The sequence below is a fragment of the Podarcis liolepis genome, assembly GCF_965112155.1.
Source record: "Podarcis liolepis genome assembly, chromosome: 13".
Taxonomy (NCBI): domain Eukaryota; kingdom Metazoa; phylum Chordata; class Lepidosauria; order Squamata; family Lacertidae; genus Podarcis; species Podarcis liolepis.
The window spans coordinates 27,800,413-27,818,899 of NC_139573.1; the positions used below are offsets into that span (position 1 = coordinate 27,800,413).

At 44.2% G+C, this 18,487-nt stretch overlaps 1 protein-coding gene across 4 annotated transcripts in view; it reads right to left on the reverse strand.

Moving 5' to 3' along the window:
• The window catches only part of TRIM28 (tripartite motif containing 28), a 31,819-nt gene extending 18,087 nt beyond the window's left edge, over positions 1-13,732 (reverse strand). For 2 of the 4 annotated variants that reach the window (XM_083470564.1, XM_083470562.1), the window contains exon 1: positions 12,775-13,539. In XM_083470564.1, the coding sequence (XP_083326690.1) occupies positions 12,775-13,045 (271 nt within the window). In that variant the 5' untranslated portion in view covers positions 13,046-13,539. Of the gene's footprint in view, positions 1-12,774 lie in introns of all 4 variants that reach the window. The other 2 variants (XM_083470563.1, XM_083470561.1) reach the window with 2 other exon arrangements.
• Positions 13,733-18,487: the final 4,755 nt, after the last annotated feature.

An 18,487-nucleotide genomic window follows, 5' to 3' on the forward strand; every position in this document is an offset into this window, starting at 1 on the left:
TAATATATAATAAAAGGTAAAGGTAAAGGGACCCCTGCCCATTAAGTCCAGTCGTGGACAGCTCTGGGGTTGCGGCGCTCATCTCGCTTTACTGGCCGAGGGAGCCGGCATTTGTCCGCAGACAGCTTCCAGGTCATGTGGCCAGCATGACTAAGCTGCTTCTGGCGAACCAGAATAAGTGCACAGAAATGCCGTTTACCTTCCCGCCAGAGCGGTACCTATATATCTACTTGCACTTTGACGTGATTTCGAACTGATTGGCAGGAGCTGGGAACAAGCAACGGGAGCTCACCCCGTCGCAGGGATTCGAACCCGACCTTCTGATCAGCAAGCCCTAGGCTCTGTGGTTTAGACCACAGTGCCACCCACATCCCAATAATACATAATAGATTTCACCAAAAAAAAATGTGCCTAGGCATTCTGTGGTGACAACTGCACCCTAGGTTTAAAGTGCCATTTTGTGATGAGCTTATATACCAGAGTTTCTAACACTTGAGTGCCACCCACCAAGAGGAAGCAAAAGGAAGCCTCATTTATCAATTTTATTGCTGCAAACCAAAAGATCAGCAGCAGGAGCATTTGTGCAATCACCATATGAACAGGGGAGGAACCATCCATGAGGCTACAGAGCTGAGCTGAGGAAACGTGGAGGGGAAAGGGGGAGAAAAACTAAAGGCAAAGCTTCTGAGATGGAGAAGGGCACCAATCCCTAGTAGAGATGGACCAAAAGCAGCCCTAAATGTGCTATGTTGAAAATGATCCTAGCCACCATGGCAACACAAAACTCGAAATGAAGGTATAATCCAGGAGTGCCCTTGGGTAGTAAATCTCACAGCACAATCCTGCCTATGCCTACTCAAAAGTAGGCCTCTCTGCACTGGCCTGTTTTGTGATCCACACCAAGATGCTCCCAGGACTACAGCCTAAAGTGGAAAAGGTCAGGCTCCTTCACTACCATCACAAGGCCTACCGACTACCACTGTTAAACGTCTGTTTTAATTTAGTGCTCCAACCCATCCTGAATCTTCAGGGTTAAATACATAATTTATAGCATTTTATAACCCACTCTTCAGCCAGAGTGGGTTTCCAGAGTGATTGACAAACAAAACAACAAGGCAACAGTCCCTGCCCTCAGGCTTACAATCTCAGAAAAAGAACACAAAGCACGGGGGGGGGGGTATTACAGTTGTATCTTGGAAGTTGAACTGAATCCGTTCCAAAAGTCTGTTCGACTTCCAAAACCAAAGCACGGCTTCTGATTGGTTGCAGGAGCTTCAGAAGGTGTGGATGCCCCATTGGACGTTCAGCTTCCAAAAATTGCTCGCAAACTGAACACTCACTTCCAGGTTTGCAACGTTCGGGAGCCAAAACGTTCGAGAACTAAGTTGTTCAAAAACCAAGGTACAACTGTATTGGGAAGGGAAGAGGACAAGCAAGGCCAGGCTACAAATTCTTAAATGTTTACAAGGTCCTTTTGTCCTTTTAACAACCAGCTTTGATGAAAACATGCTGTTCAAAGCTTTAAAAACAGGCTTTAAATCTAACCTTTCTAAAAGTAGCTGTAACACAGCCTTGAGACGAACTTACAGGATTGTATCTAAAACCCACTCAGCCCAGACCTAAGCTTGCTATTTCTATTCATTTCAATAAGCTTCCTCAGAGCATGACTTATACTGGATACAGTGGGCCATCTGGGGCCTAGCTGGAATCTGCTGGCTGGTCACTTCCCATCACAGCAGCCAGGGCCACAAAGCCCCAGAAGATGCCATTGCCCACCAGGGCAGACTGTCCTCCTGGTCTTCCTAACAGGGTAGTTGGGTTCAAAAGCCTCAAGGGGACAAATGATGGTACATGGCAGCTGATGGATATAGTAAGCAGAGATGGATCTTTCCATTTCAATTATTTTTTAAAAAATGCAAGTCTGTACTCTCAATGAATTTTGTTTCACCATTATTTCTAAAGGCTAGACTACAAGACCAAAAAACAGCGCTTTGAAACAATGGCCCCGGGCCAAGCATGACATCATTCTTCTACTGAGATAACAAGAAGGATGTATTTACATTGAGCTTCAATTCTGCTTTCTGAATATGTGGAACACAGGAAGTATTCCTGAGCTGAGCGAATCTTACACATTTATTTTATATTCTTAGAAGTCAGCAATAGGAAAGTTAGTTCAGGCTCTTAAGCAATAAGGACTAATTTACTGAAATGTAGACAAAGCAGCCCTCTATTTTAGCTTGAGGGCAAGCCCAAAAAAGAGAGAAAAGAGCAGAAAATGCACAAAGGGACAACAGCAGGACTATAATTCTGTGTGGTGCTACCATGTGTTCAAATAGCACGTAAGTCAATTAGCTAGTGCAGGACAAAAAAAAATATATTTTGTTCAAATGGTATGTGCATCACCACCACAACCACCCCACAAAAAATAAGCTATTTAAGAAGGCATGTGCTAAAATAAAATTTTAGCCCACCAATGGTAGATTACCCCCTTTTCCCTGTCTTGTACTCAAAGCCCTGCCAAATAAGAAGGTTGGTACTTCTGTTTTGCTATGGCTGGTTATAACCATCCATATACCACAAACTGAAAAAGAACCAAATAAATTCTCTAAAGCACAAGTTGTTCACACATTTATAAAGACACAGGGTTTTGTCAAATTGCCCCCTCTAACTGAGTAGAAGGGGTTTGGTTTGGTTTTGACTTTTGCTAGAAGGAAGCAACTCTTGTAGGCTGCTTTTCAATTTAACTGGTTCTGTGTTTTGATAGTGAAGACCATTCCAAAGTCTTTTGTCCACATCATTTACTCCAGCTGAATGGGAGCCCTGGCTAAAGATATCCTCATCTTCAGCTAAATCCCCCATCTTGTCTTCATTTGCTTTACAAAGCAAGGCGTCAGCAATTCTTGATGGAAAGCCCTTATCTCCTTTCTCTCCACTTCTCAGGAAACTCATGGGGTTGAGGTGGGAGTCATCAATCTTCACACACTTAAAGGAACACAAACTTGCCCTTAAGCTACAGGGAGAAAGAATGGCTGGGTGATAAGGAAACCCCCCTACATGAAAACCTTGGCATTTCCTTTAGGAACAGAGAAAGCTCAGGGAACAAAGGCACATTTCACAAGAGTCTTGTTTCATTTTTGAAGAGAGTTCTGCATAACTTGTTACCCAACAAGATGTTACAGAACTACAACATCATCTCTGGACCACCACCACTAAACATTCTCCTAATGCTAACTGGAGCCAATGGACAACTGCAACTCACAGTAAACCTCGGCAAATAGGGATGGAGTTGTAGTCATATAACATCTGGAAGGCCCAAAGTTCCGCACTCCTTTCCTGAAAGCATTTTCCTTGGGGGATAGCTGTGCCATACTGTTGCAGAAAAATGAAAGAACCACCTTTTGGCAGCTTAAAGATTAATGAACTAATAGTGGCACAAGCATTCATGGATTACAGTCCATTTCACCATGTGCCCGAAACATCCTGCTTTATACAAACAATTTGAAAGAGTGTTTTCTGAGTTTCTGCATTTAATGCCCTCTAAACTCACCAGTTACAATTCCACTCCAAACCATATGTATATACCAGAAACTATGGATAACGCTCCATGTGTCTGATGAAGTCTACTGATATCCATGAAAACTTAATGTTATAATAAACTATTCTTAAGGCATAAAGTGTCACAAGAACTTTGTTGATCTTAAAGCACTTAAGATATTAAAATATTTTACAAATATTTCCATTTCTCCAGTATGAAGCGTAAATAGAAAGTTAAATGTTGACTTGGTGATCTTGTGCAGTCCTGAACATTTAGGGTATTTTTACTACAAACCCCAAAAGCATGTTCTACTGCGCCTGAAATATGGAGAATGAGGCAGAAGAGAAACTGTATCATTTCAGGTTGTAGGTGAGGGATACTGCTTTTGAATGTTGCCTCGTGCAAACAAAACAAAACAAAACAACAAAAGCCTGCAAATATAAAAATTAGACTTCAATTTCTAGCCCAGCCTTCCCCCTCATGCACTTGTTTCCTGTTTTCATGGAACTATCACACTAGGGAACATTCAGAAATGTTTACAAACTGCAGCTGACCAGTACTTTACAAAATGTCACAAAACTACAGAATGCTAGAGTTGTCTGGAACTCTTCATTCGGCAAGATATTACACAAAGCAGGAGCTGGGAAGAAACAAGTGAAATATATACCTTGTGCAAATTAATTGAAACAAACAACGAATTTAGTAGGATTTACATCCGGGGAATTCCATGGTCAATCAAGCACCTGTATTTGCTACTCTGCCGTGAATTTCTTCACCACTTTCAATGTGTGACAGGAGGCTAGGTCCAATGTGGCAACCATGAAGCTTCTCTCCCTGTGAGCTTCGAACATGCGGACTTCGCTGACCCTGTACAAAGAAATGGCTTTCGCCGGTGAAGAGGACTTTTCTCCACTGGTCTTTCATCCATTCCTTGTACTTTTTTGCCCGTTTATACCACTTTTCTTTCATTTTTTGGGTTAAAAGCTGTTTATTGACTGGTCTTCCGGCTTTTTGTTTGACCACAATAAGGCGTCTGCGAATTGTAGAGGAACTGATTTTAATTCCTTTCTCCTTCAAATCCATATTCAATGCATCACTTGTCTTGTGGGGATCCTTTTTGCTTTGTCTAAGCAAGTAAGCATCATCTCTAGGAGTTGTTTTCTTCTTACGACCACACTTTCCTTTACGTTTAAGAGAAACCGATCCGGTTTCCTGCTTCAACTTGATGACACGGCTGACAGTTGCTAAACTCACACCAACTACTGAAGCAATCTCTCGATACGTCTTAGCTGTGTGTTCGTGCAGAGTTATGATCTTCATACGTTTCCTAGGTGTCACATCCATCTCAAACAGCGGTTGAATCACATCTGGTCAGGTTTCTAAAAGCTGAAATACTGTAGCTGCTGACGTAATGATTGCATCATACACTACAGTGGTCGGACAGAATGCAATACAGTAGCTGCTGACGTAACGATTGCATTATTAAAACTGACTTTCTGTGTTTGTTTTGAGTACAGGATTACGAGTAAGATAGAAAACATGCTTTGTTTCAATTAATTTGCACAAGGGTGTAAGGTAGAAAAATTAAACAGCCTGTTGTAGCCATGGGGTCAGCTTGTAGGCTCATTTCCAAGATGAAGATTGCAGGATAAGCAAATCCCTCCCAGGTGTTAAGGGTATCGGGTTACCCACCAAGGATTCTGGGATGAAGAGGCAATGGCTGCTCCCCATTTCTGAGAAATGAAAGCCAAGCTTGCAAACTATCTGTCCTAGACGTTTTAAGGTACCTTTTTAAAAGCTTCACTTAAATTACATTTTTATCCCATCTTACTCCAAGAAGCTCGTGCTATTGTACGTGTGTGCCAACCCCTCATTTTATCCTCACAACCACCCTGAGAGGCAGGTTAGGAAGAGAGAATATCCATCTCAAGGTCCCTCAATCATCTTCATGGGCAGGTAGAGAGATTTGAGCCCAAGTCTTCCCACTCCAGTGCTGTAACCATCCTACCACATTGGCAGAAATGCAGAAATAATAATTAGCTGGGAAGGCAAAACCGTTTAGAACTAAAATCATAGTATTATGGGGGGGGGGGGTTAGGAATCCGTTTGCCTGGGGTCACCAAAGGAAAGCCAGGTGCAGGCTTTAAATGAAGCTAGACCTTATTGTGATGAGTGCACATGATGACAGTCTCCGACTGCTCATTGTATGAGGAGACAGCATTCTTAAGCATTTCTGTATGTACTACTATTAGCCAATCATATGACTACAACAAGATTACAGCAATCACAACACACTGAGGCCAATCAGGAATTTTCAAAGTCCTTCACATCCATTCTTATTAATTAACTTTTAATTAATGTCTCATTCATTAACTTAACTCCTCTGCAACAGATTCCATTCTTCTGAGATTAGCAGTCATTCGACCCTGCTGATTACTTGCATTCCTCCAGCTCACCTTTCTTGACCTTGGGTCCCCAACTTTTCTTGACCTTGGGTCCCCAACTTAACTACAACTCCCCATCATCCTTGACCACTGGTCCTGCTGGCTAGGAATGGTGGGAGCTGTAGTCCAACAACATCTAGGGACTAGTTCAGAAAATCTACTAGTTCATCAGAATTCTGATTACTACATAGTTACTATCTATAAGCATACTTCTCCTGAAAGTAGTTAGCTAACATTCATGCACATACGCTAAGCTACAAAATGGATTCAAGGCAAGGAAAATTAGGTTTTCTCCTTCAACTAAGCCTGGACCCTATAACAATAAACTGTGGAGGCAGGAGAGAGACCGGGAGAGTGGAAGTGGGAGGTACCTCCTAGTCCAGACTTTTCTTAAGAAACTCTTACCTCCTAGAGCTAGGATGGGAAACTTATGCCCCTCCAAATTTTGTAGGATCTCAATTCCCTTCAGCCCCAAACAGTAGGACCAATGAGAGATGAGTCAAACAAGATATGGAGGGTTACAGGTTCCCCGTTCCTGGCCTGGAGGATGAAGACGCAAGCACCCAGCATCTGGGCCAAAGGATGGCAAAAAAGGGATTCTGTGATGACATTTTAAAGACCACTCTAACCTTGGTTTTCATATACACTGGTACCACGGGTTAAGAACTTAATTCGTTCTGGAGGTCTGTTCTTAACCTAAAACTGTTCTTAACCTGAAGCACCACTTTAGCTAATGGGGCCTTCCGTCGCCACACGATTTCTGTTCTCATCCTGAAGCAAAGTTCTTAACCCGAGGTACTATTTCTGTGTTAGCGGAGTCTGTAACCTGAAGCATCTGTAACCCGAGGCACCACTGTATAGACTCATTTGTTGCAGCTTTAGCTTCAAACTGGGGCCAGGGGGAGGCACAAATTGAGTCCCCCCCAGTTTGAAAAGCCTATTTTGAACTAGACACCTCTGAATTCAGGTCAATTCAAAATGTAGCTGTTTCTCCAATAGCTGCCTGGCCTTCCCAGCCAATTTCCCCACAAACCTGTTCCAGAGGAATGATAAACCTACAGGAAGAGTGTTAACCAGAAGGGTAAAAATCTTGCTAGTGTGGGAATGATGCTCCCAACTACACTCAGAAACATCATTTCCCAATGGGGAAGATCGGATTTGGAAGTTCTCTGGCTCCATTTCCACAAATAACCAATTTTTCAATAGCTCCCAAAGCAAGCTGAAAGGGTTTCAGTCACAGCTGATTCAAATACAAGCCAAAAAGCATTTAGGTAATGAAGCACACAGCTGTTAACATGAGCATGGTATTTAGGAGCAAACAGTAACATTATGCTCCCATACATCTGAACTATTTGAATCCTGGATAGATACAAAATTAAGAATTCTCCATCTTTAAAAGAACTACCAATTCTATAGTAAACAGAGCAGTACTAATATACTCTCGCTTCCTTAATCAGAAAACAGTGCCACATACAAGTTTTAATAACACACAACATAAACAGGCCCCTATTTAGAGAAAGCACTGTTCTTTACTCTTATAAACAAAGCCGAAAATTGCTGTTCGTCTTCTTTTGGATAAGCAGCAGGAAACTGATAACATTCTAGCTTTTGGAGTAACTGTTTTAGTCTCTTGTAGCAAAAAGAAAACTAAGGACTTGTAGTACTTGAAAGACTATCAAATTTATTATGTCAAAAGCTTTCAGGGACTAGATGTATGCAATGCTTTCCCAGTTTGCCAGGTTTGTAAACAAATGTGGAGAGAGAAAACATTAGCATAGAGATCACAAATGTATAAAGACCAGAGCTAAACCAGTTAAAATGCTAACTTTTGCTAACGTTTCCCCACCATTTCCCACCAATTGCAATTCAATCGCTGGTTTCTTTTTTGGGGGGGGAACTATGTGGGAGAGAAGAAAAGAGGTCTAGCTCCCAGACTGCTGCAGAATCTTATCAGAGGGAGTAACTGGTGGTTTCTGCTTTCACAATTCAAGGCCAACTTGGCAAACATTCTACTCAAGAATTAAATTCAGTTCCATCTCCACTGAAGCTGCACTGCTGGCAGAAGGATCATATCAAAGGCAGATCAAACCCTTCCTTTTGTGAATCAGTAAAAGACAGAAATCAATTAACTCCCCCCACTCTTCATTTAGATCAGCTGCATTTCAAGTCAAGAAAAAGAAGAGCACTCAAGGTAAAATAATTTTCAATTGCCTAGTTTCCTAGGAGTATCCAGCTGCTGCTTTGAAGGTCTGCCCCTCCCAAAAACGTATATGAGGTATTAAAGCTGTCAGGAAAGGACTCTGGGGCGGAAGATGGGTCCCACTCCCAAATGCATCTGAGCTAGCTTACCACATTTTAGAGTGAATGAAGTAATACACTTGACTAATGAGCAAAGGACCCCTTAAGACCATTAAGCCCAGCATCAAAATTACTGCACCACTGTTTATGGTTTAGGGGGATTTGAATTCTTCCTTTTCTACTCCAAGATGTGCCCTCAAGGAATGCAATCCTAAAGTTGCTTATGTGTATTTGCATGCACAACAGGGAGGGCCACCACTAAGAAAGCTTGTCTGGCTGCCACTGTGCACCAGTGATAGGATGGCAGAATAAAAATGCACCAGAATAATAAATCTTTGTTTGCTGAGAGTTTCTGAGGACAGAAACCTCTAGATGTTTCTTTTACTTGACCAAAGCATCCTGAAAGATCTCACCTCTCACTCTGGTTTCTCTTGTTTGCCAGAGGGATCTAAGAAAGAAGCAAAGCAAGCTATCCGAAGTGTTCTGTGAGTAAGAGAAGTCTTTGCATTTTTCCTCCAGAACTATCAGAGGACTTGGAAGAAAGGCTGAGATTTCTCAGAGGGAGGTTTGTTTACTTAAGGGGGGGTATGCTTCCCTTGCGTAAGCAGACAAGGCTCCAGCCCACTCCTGCATTCTCACCAGAGGACATCTGGGCAAAGGAATCCTCTCACTCCTGCTCTATTTTGGAGAAGATGAAAAAACAAAGCAGATAGCTTCCATTATTTGTCTTATTCCAGCACCAGAATAAGATGTACATACTCACATAAGGCCGATCAAACTTTGGGTAAACTTTGGATAAACAGAGGGTTACTCTAAGGGCTAGGCATAATCATAGCTAAAAGCAGTTTGAAATCAAATAAATAGCTTAAACGCCACTTGGCACATACCGTATTTTTTGCTCTATAAGACTCACTTTTTCCCTCCTAAAAAGTAAGGGGAAATGTGTACGCGTCTTATGGAGCGAATGCAGGCTGCGCAGCTATCCCAGAAGCCAGAACAGCAAGAGGTATCGCTGCTTTCACTGAGCAGTGATCCCTCTTGCTGTTCTGGCTTCTGAGACTCAGAATATTTTTTTTCTTGTTTTCCTCCTCCAAAAACTAGGTGCGTCTTGTGGTCTGGTGCGTATTATAGAGCAAAAAATACAGTACTTAAAAGTATGCTTAGGCCAGACCATCAAATAAAGAGCCGACGCAAAAAATAAGAGGTTTTTAGCATCACAGTCTGACAAATGTCTAAGAAAAAAGAAGAACCAAGGAGAGGGAGAGACATTGTTTTCTTTTCAAAGAAATGAATAGGGCAGAAGTTACCACCACAGGAAGACTTGATTTAAGAAAACTTTCAGAAAAGGCACTCTCATATCTGAACAGATTTATCGGGCAGAGCTTTCGGCAAATGAAGAAAAGACAAAGAACTGAACCCATATGTGAACCTGGATTTGGGCCAAGACACTATCGGAAATCACCTGTCCTAAAAGTTCATTACATATAAAAACCAGTAACTTTGCATATATTGCTTATTCTTTTGTATGTAGTAATCATAACTTAATAAACTTTAACATTATCTTAATTTGCTTGTTCAGCTGGCAGGTGGAACTCCTGTGGAATCAAGAAACACACATCTTCACAAGCAGTAAGATCCCTGAAGAAAGGTACTGGGGCACATTTTAGGCTTATTTCACCACAAATTCCTACATCATCTTGTCCACATCACAAGGCAATTCAAAGAAACCCTGATCTCTTCCAGAAGTCCCCCTCTTCATGCCAGAAGAAGTGGGAGTAGGTAGGAGTAGAATGCATAGGCTGCCTGATAGACCAAGCAGCTGAGTGCAAAAGCACTTCGCCTGCAAAAAAGCCCTCCAAAACCGCCATTATGAAGCAGAGGTTCTCCTGTTAATTAGTGTTTAATTGGACTAAAGTACAGACACGTGCTACAAGAAGTGAGATCACAAACTCTGGAACGGAAACAACTGCAAGGACTTTAAGATTTGAATTTGATATAAAACTTCATTTGGTGCAAAAGACGGTGTGGGGGGAGGGGAGCCTATGGTTTCTTTATTTAAAGTTTTCTTCTCTACATTTATGATTTGGCAACCTTCCTCTGAATGTTTAGTTCAAATTATATTTGTACAAGTGAGGACTGAAGATATGGAATATAACATTAAACTGAACTTTGTGAGTTAATAAAAGGGGGTAAAGCTCTATTTTGCAAAAGGTTTCTGATGGAAAATTAGAGCTGGCCCTTCCCCTTTATTATTTAGTGAGTGAACTAAATAACGCTAAGAGGACTTGGAATTTAATTGGAAGCATAAATGCTCATTTATCTTCAGTTGAAAGGAAGGATGAAAAATGAAAGAAATCCACGAACTTGCCAAGGAACTGATAAGATTCATTACTGAGTCATCTGCAGTTCGACAGACCACTCTTCTTCCCAGGCTGAGAGGGGAAATGGTGAAAACAGGTTATTTATTGGGACACAGTGATTTTTGCAGCTGTTAAAAGTGGCAAAATGACGAGCAAAGGAGAAATTTCTGGAACAATGGGGTATCAGCTTCTCCCAAGGCATGATGGATAACAGCAACAACTGGGGGGGAGAAAAACATATTTGAACAATTGGTATTAATAATTGTATTTATAAATTGGTATTGTTATAATGAGGCTATTGTTGAATTGTACTTGGAAACTAATAAAAGTATTTTTAAAAGAATTTACAGGAAACAAAAAATAATAAACCAAGCAGCTAACCATAAACACTTGACTATGTTGATGTTACAGAATGAGGTTGGATGAAGGGAAACAAAACATTCCCCATCCCAAGAAGTTCAAGGCCAGAGACAAGCCTTTAAAGAAGCCTTTGCTCCACTAGCCCAAGATGTAGTCCAAAACATCTGGAGGGGACTAGATTGGCCAAAGCAGATTTAAAGGTTCTCTAAGTCCAATGGCAGAGAAAAAAATTATTTTTAAAAAAAAAAATATGCCACTTTTCTGGAACTAGGAGGCCTAAAGCAGCTTATAACATTAAAAAAAAACCAACAACCATAGCACTATTGTAAAACAGTGCCCCTCCCAGCCTAATTCAGGCAAATGACCAGGAAGGATACCCCAGTCAGTTGTATGAATAGGTCCAGGAAAACTAACAGCAGGCACCCCTTCTCCTCCCAGGTGACTGAGGCTGTTTCCAATCCAATATCCGGGCCTGAACCTGAAAGGATCAAAATAATCAACTTCATTTAAGACTGCTTGTAACTGAGAAGCCATGACCAATACCTGGACACCTTGAAACGTCTAGGACAGATAGTGCTAGAGTGAAATGACCTAAATATACTTGGGGTATGAAGATTCTATCAAGAACTGGGAATATAAGCATGGGTCAAGAAAAAGCACATCTTAGCTTGGCATGTAACTTCGGTTTACTTTCACTAATGTGGAAGAAACAATTATCACATGAATTACGTTCTAGAACAATGACCATACAGTACTGGCTCAACAGTGTTGAGCAGCAAGCTTTTGGAGTGCAAAAACTCTTATTGGGGACATCAACAGCAAACATGCTGCCTTTTTGATTAACCCATTTAGAGATGTTTCTGAACCCATTGCAGTGTACTCCTCCTATGCATGCTTTCCCATATGTTCTCTCACCAACTTTGACTGAAGTCTCATATGCTTTCTTTTTTTTGGTGGGCGTACCCTATTCAACTCAGGGAATTAAATTCCGCTCCACAGAACGTTCCCTCTTGTAAGGAGGCACCTTAAGTACTGTATGCATAAAACAAAAAGTTACACTTCCAACATCTGTTACAATTCCCTTCCTCTCCCTCCCACAAATCCTTGACAAGGAGGCAGAAATTCCTTGTGGGAATGCTCAACGCAACCAGGGCGGGCCTGGAAAAGGCGGGAATGGCGAGGAGGGGAGATAAGGACCCGTCGCTTCCCCCACCTCATAAAAAAAGGCAGACCAGCAGCTGCACTTCTCGCGATACGCGTCGCTGCCCCCCTCGTCGGAATGCACGTGGCCACGCCTCCCTCGCTGCACCTCCGCCGCCGCCATACACGCATCCTCCTCCTTCTCCACAACGTCCCTTCCTCCACTCCCCCTCGCTTCCTCCTGCTCACGACCCCCACCCCAAAATATGCTCTTGAGCGAGGAACGTGTACAAAACAAGGCATTCCTCTCATGCACCTTTTTCTCTCACGTCTCCTCCTCCATTTTTTACTCCCATTTATACCAGCACGCCTGACCCCCCCCCCCGCGCGCACTCTCCCAAGGCCACTTCTTGCAATATATATATATATAAATCGAGCTAGCGAGCACGAGGATTAAACAAGGACGTTCCCTCCCACACCAAAGCGCCCCCCCCCCATAAAGGGAGAAAGGGGATGGGATAAGAAGCCAACGTCTTTTGCCCCCGCCTCCCATTCCGTCGCAAGCTTCCTCAGCCTCGACCCCTGCCAGGAGGGGCTCCTTCTCCCCCGCCGCCCGCTTCTTCCCCGCCAGCCTCACCTTGGCCATCCTTGTTGTTGCCGCCGGCTGCTGCGGCGGCGGCGGCGGCGGGCTCGACCTTCATGCACTCCTTGCAGACGGTGTGGAGGCAAGGCAGGAGGCGCGGGTCCCGCTCGGAGCGCAGCCTCTCCCGGCACACGCCGCATTTCTCCAGCAGGTCGATGCCTTCCACGTTGAGCGGGGCGGCGGCGGTGGAAGAGCGCTGCTTGTCCCCAGCGCCGCCTCCGCCAGCAGCTTCCGCAGGGGCAGGGGCCGTCGCAGGAGCAGACATTGCACCGAGAGGAGCAGCAGCAGGAGCAGAAGAAGCAGCAACAGCCGCACACACGCGCCCGCGCGCGAAGAAGCTGGGCCTCGTGGGAAGCTGGCGGGGGGGGGGCGCGGCGCTGGCGGCCTCGAGAGGGAGACGCTCCGCCACCCGCTGGGGCCCTGCCTGTTCCCCGCACGCGCTGCGAGAGAGAGAGAAAGACAAGGGGAGCGGCGCGCGCAGCAAGCACAGAGAGACAGACAAGAGGCCTGGCTCCGTTACAGCTCGCTCTTGCCTTCGCTCTCTCTCCCTCCTTCCTCCTCCTCCTGAAGCTCCGCCCACTCGGCCGAGTGAACGACGGGTAGTTTTCAGGAGTTGGGGGGGTGGCAGGGAAGGCCAGGGATACAAGCCCCGTTACGCGCGCCTTCCAGGCTTCTTTTTTTTCAGGGGGCGGAGCTAGACAATCTTCCAAGGCCAATCGGAATCTTTGATCGATGCTTAAAACCGGCCAACTGGTAAACTGCCCGCCCTCTTTCCGCCTCCTCCTCCTCCTCCAAGAAACAAGGAGGGAATAAATAGCCGTCCAATCAAAATCCGGTACGCTTCACAATTGTACACCCCCCCCGTCCACCCCGCGCACCTCAGCTTCACCGATCTGTTTTATTGGAGCGAATAAATCAAGGCTTGGAATGCTGTCGGCTCAGGCCCCGCCCTCTCCCTGAGCGGGGCGGGCGAAGGGAGATTTAAGAGGCTGAAACCATGGCAACCGTGAAGTCTCTGGAGCTGGTCGGGAGAGGCGGGGATGGGCTTTGGATTGACATGGGAAGAGCCAGTTGCGAAGAAGCAAAGTCTGGGAGCAGCCAATCCTTTTTGTTCCGCCTCCCCGCCCCTTTGCTTAGCCGAATCCCTTTCATCCTCCATGTTGAAGCCCGAACAGAGGCTCCCCTTTAAAGCATTAAATGGCTGAAGCGAAGCAAGCAGGTCAGGGTAATTCTGGAGTAGCTGCTTCGGAGTGACACTGAAGTGACACCGATATCACACACCCCCAACCCCTTCGCAGCCCAATGAGCTGGATAATTTATTTTTCAAAGATAATGGGGAGTAACTCCGGATTCACAAATGTCTCCTAAAGCACTAGCCAGTCCCTGCCACCACTAACGGCTGGCAAGTATTGCTACACACATCTCGCCCTAATACTGTACGGTTGAAGCCAGTAACATGTTTTTCTTTTAAAAAAAAAATCTTCCAGCACCTTAAAACCTAGCATGGGCGTGGCCAGGATGGGGGGGGGGAGAGAACTTCAGCTCTGTATTTTTATTGCTTATGGGGGCAGCTACCCCTCCCTTCCCTCCTTCCCATGAAGCCTAGTTCAGTAAATATATTGTAGGTAATGGCATAAGCCTTCAAGACTAGAACTCACTTTATTAGATATATGAAATGAAGATAACACTTTGTGTGTCTCATGATGGGGACTCTGGTGACTGGAAGCTTGGTCACAATATTTTTTTAAATTTTTTTTGTAGTTTTCCATCTCAGCTATTGCTTATGAAGGCTAGGCCAACATTAATTTGAGCCACCTAGCTTCCACGTTAAGGTGGCCACTTATCTAACACCAAAAACATGCAAATGCACTGGCAGAAAAAAATAGATTTGGCTAAAATTTGCTTATGCTGATTTATATGCATAGATGGGGGGAAAGGGGGGGGAGAGACCATAGTGGCAGACTCGGATCAAGTAACCTGTGTGCCTGCTTTGTTGGCTGCCCAGGTGCTAAATTCTGATGGGCAACTTCAAGCTCTTTACTGTCCTTAAAGGGTTTTTTAATCTTTAAACTAGGTTTGGACCAGATAGCCATTCAAATAAAGGACACATTCCAATATATTATTCTATCTTTTTATCTTTTATTTGTTTTTGTTAAGAGTACCTAACCTGTTTAATACATTTACAGTATATCCTGCTTTTCCTCCAGGAAGAGTACATGGTTTTCCATGCGTCTGTTTTATGATCACAGCCACTCTGTTGTGGCTAGGGCAAACCAGTCACATGGGCGGGGTACAAATAATGAAATTATTATTATTATTGTAAAGTATGCAAAACTAACAGATAATGACTAGCCCCAAGTAACCCCAATAATGGGGGGCTTTGAATCTGAGTCTCTCGTTGCTACTTTGTAACTAGTCTGGTGACTCCAATATTCCTTCAAATACAATACCATCCTCACATGATGACCCTATTCCAGGTTCCAGTATCAGACACACACCATGAGAGTCCCAGCAATTTTCCTACAGTTATTCATCTTTTTCCCACACAGATTTGTCAAAATCCAAGCTTGAGCCTCTCTCTGAAATAATTTAGCAGCTATCTGTTTTGAGGGGCATGTATAAACCTGAAGAGGATCACAGCATTTGTGTTTAACTGATTCAGACATCATAAAATACAACTACCGCTGCATTTCATTTCCCAGTCACTCTTCCCAAGTAATTACTCAGTAAGGCTGCAACCCTATGCCCAATTACATAGGAATTAGCCTCAATGAACTAAAGGGGACTTACTCCTGAGTAGACATGCCTTGGATTCTGCTGCCAAAATTTTGAAAACATACAATGGAGTCTGAAGTGGAACCCCCCCCCCCCAATGACTCTCAAGTACATACTTTCTTACACATTCATTCACAGCCCAGTGCTTTAGTGGCTCCATTGATCTCTCATCAGTGAATAACAATGAAGGATTTCCCAAGTTTTATTTATTACATTTATTCCCTGAACTATCCTACTTAACTTTACATTTTTTTGGATAGCCTTTAGAAGAATCCTGCATTGACTTTCCAGGCAAGACATAATAGGTCATTTAGATGCTAATACACTGAAACAGAGCAATCAGGAACAACTGATTATTAGCTTGTGCTTTTCTCTTTTCCATAGAAACACTGTCACCCTGCCTTTTCACTTGATTGTTAAAACTCTTTGAAAATACATTTCTACATCTTCCTGGTAACTTGCATGGTGTGGGGAAATTGGAGAAAGGTTTTTCTGTCTTCTAATACTAGATTAGAACCTGTGTCATACAATGAATGTTTGATGATTCAGGACAGGTAAAAGGAAGTAATTCTTTGCACAGTACATAGTTAAGCTGTAGAATTTGCTCCTGCAAGAGGTAGTAATGGTAGAGAACTTTAATGGCTTTAAAATTCATATAATGCTATCAATTGCTATTAGTCAGGATGGCTGTGTACCATGTCCACTGTTGAAGGCAGTATGTCTCTGAATACCAGCTGTGAGAACAGGATGCTGGCTTTGATAGAGCTTTGGTCTAATTCAGCAGGGCTTTTTATCTCCTTTTCTTCCTTCTTTCCCCTCTACCAAGTATTTTGCCAAATTAGTTCGTCTGTCTGTCTGTTCTCTATGCATTCATACACCTATTGATATATCACCCACCCAACTTGGCACAATGGTTCTCAAGATGGAGGAGTTAGTTTCTGCCTACTTTTAGAAACTAGGTGCCATTCTGAACCAGAATAATGGACCAAATCATTCCAAACTGCATCAATTTGGGCACTTCTGAAGATACTGTCACCCAATTTGCTGTGACAGTTCCCAAGATTGAGGAGTGGGATTTGGTTTATGAAAGACCAAACAGTTACAAGCACCATTGATTTGGACACTTTTGAAGATATCATTGCTCAATTTGTTGTGATGGTTCCCAGGATGGAGATGGAGATGGAGATGGAGATGGAGATGGAGATGGAGATGGGTTTTGGTCTGTGTTTGGAAATTGCCATGCCCCTTTTGAATCAAGATGGCAGACAAAACTATTCCAAACTGCACCTCTGAAGATATCACCCCCAAGTTGGCATAATGGTTCCTGAGATAGAGGGTACCATTTTGGTCTATATTTGGATATCATGGGATGCTATTTTGAATAAAGATGGTGGGCTGAACCTTTCAAAATTGCAGTGATTTTAATCAAATTTGACAGTTGACTAAAATGGCTGTGCACCAGATTTGGATCTGAGCTTCAACCAAGTTGGGTTGAGACAGCTACAAATCACCCTGAGTCAGGTTGCCTGGAATAAGCCAGGTCTGTCATGGGAAAGGTGGTGAGACAGGGAGCTTCTACCAATAATAGCATGGGGCTGTTTTCAAGAGGGCTTTCAAACAGCCCCACACAGCAGTTTGGCTGTGTGTGTCTATTCCCATCAAAGGAACACACACACAGTCAAACTGAACAGGACTGAACCACCTAGTCACTGGACCACCACTGCAGGTCAGTTAGCGTGGCAATGACTAATGCACAAGTCAGAAGATGGGGAGGGAAAATGAGCTGGGTCCAGGTCAGACGGATGCTTCCCACAATGTGGTGGTAGCAGCAGCGATGATGGCAGCCAGATAAGCAGTGGCCTGGGAGTTGGAGAAGGTGATGCTGGCAGTGGTAGTGATCGGAGTGGGTGTGCCTGAGGCCTGAACCACAAGTCAGGACACATGGGCAACAATGTGGAGGGCAGGAGGGCACAGAGGGGAAAGCAAGCAGGTATGAGCATGTGCATCAGCAGTACAGGAGCCTCCCACCAATGCTGCAGTCCTTTTGGCTGCAGGAGTCTGCTTTGACATAGTGCTCACTACAAGGAACATGTTAACAGAACAACACCCAGCAGATTGAACCCTTCTGCTCTCTGCAGAGTGGTGGGGAGGCGGGAGGGTGGGGAGGAGGTGCGGCATCCCCTTCCTTTGCCCCCCTCCTCATCATATCATGTTTTTAAAATCCTAATTAAACATGAGGCCTGCCCCCAAATTGATTTGGGGCTGGTCAGGTGTTCCCTAGTTGGGGGAGGGTGGACATGCATAGCCCTAGAAACTAAGAAAATATAGTATTCATTTATAAATCCCAGTATTTATTAGCTTGTTAGAATTCCCAAGCAATGCTGGGCTCTTCCATCTAGTATTCAATAAGAGAGCAAGTGAGAGAATTTTATTGCTAGATTGGGAATGTGTGTCGTTTGGCTATTTTCTTTTACATATGCACTGGTATATACTCCAGCATAGGAGACAAGGGAATACAGTGGTACCCCGCAAGACGAACGCCTCGCGAGACGAAAAACTCGCAAAACGAAAGGTTTTTTCGTTTTCGAGTTGCCTCGCAAGACGAATTTCCCTATGGGCTTGCTTCGCAAAACGAAGCTTGCCCCGCAAGCTCCGGGGACAGCGGGTCTTCCCCGCTGTCCCCGGACCTCTTTTGAAGCAAGGGGCAGCGGGGAGAAGCGATCTTCTCCCCGCAGCCCCAGGTCCGGGGACAGCGGGAAGCACTTCCCGCTGCCCCCAGACCTCTTTTGAAGCAAGGGGCTGCGGGGAGATCGCTTCTCCCCGCCGCCCCTTGCTTCAAAAGAGGTCGGGGACAGTGGGAAGCGCAGCGCTTCTTCCCCGCTGTCCCCGGACCTCTTCTGAAGGCGGGCGGGGGGCAAAAGTCTTTGTCCCC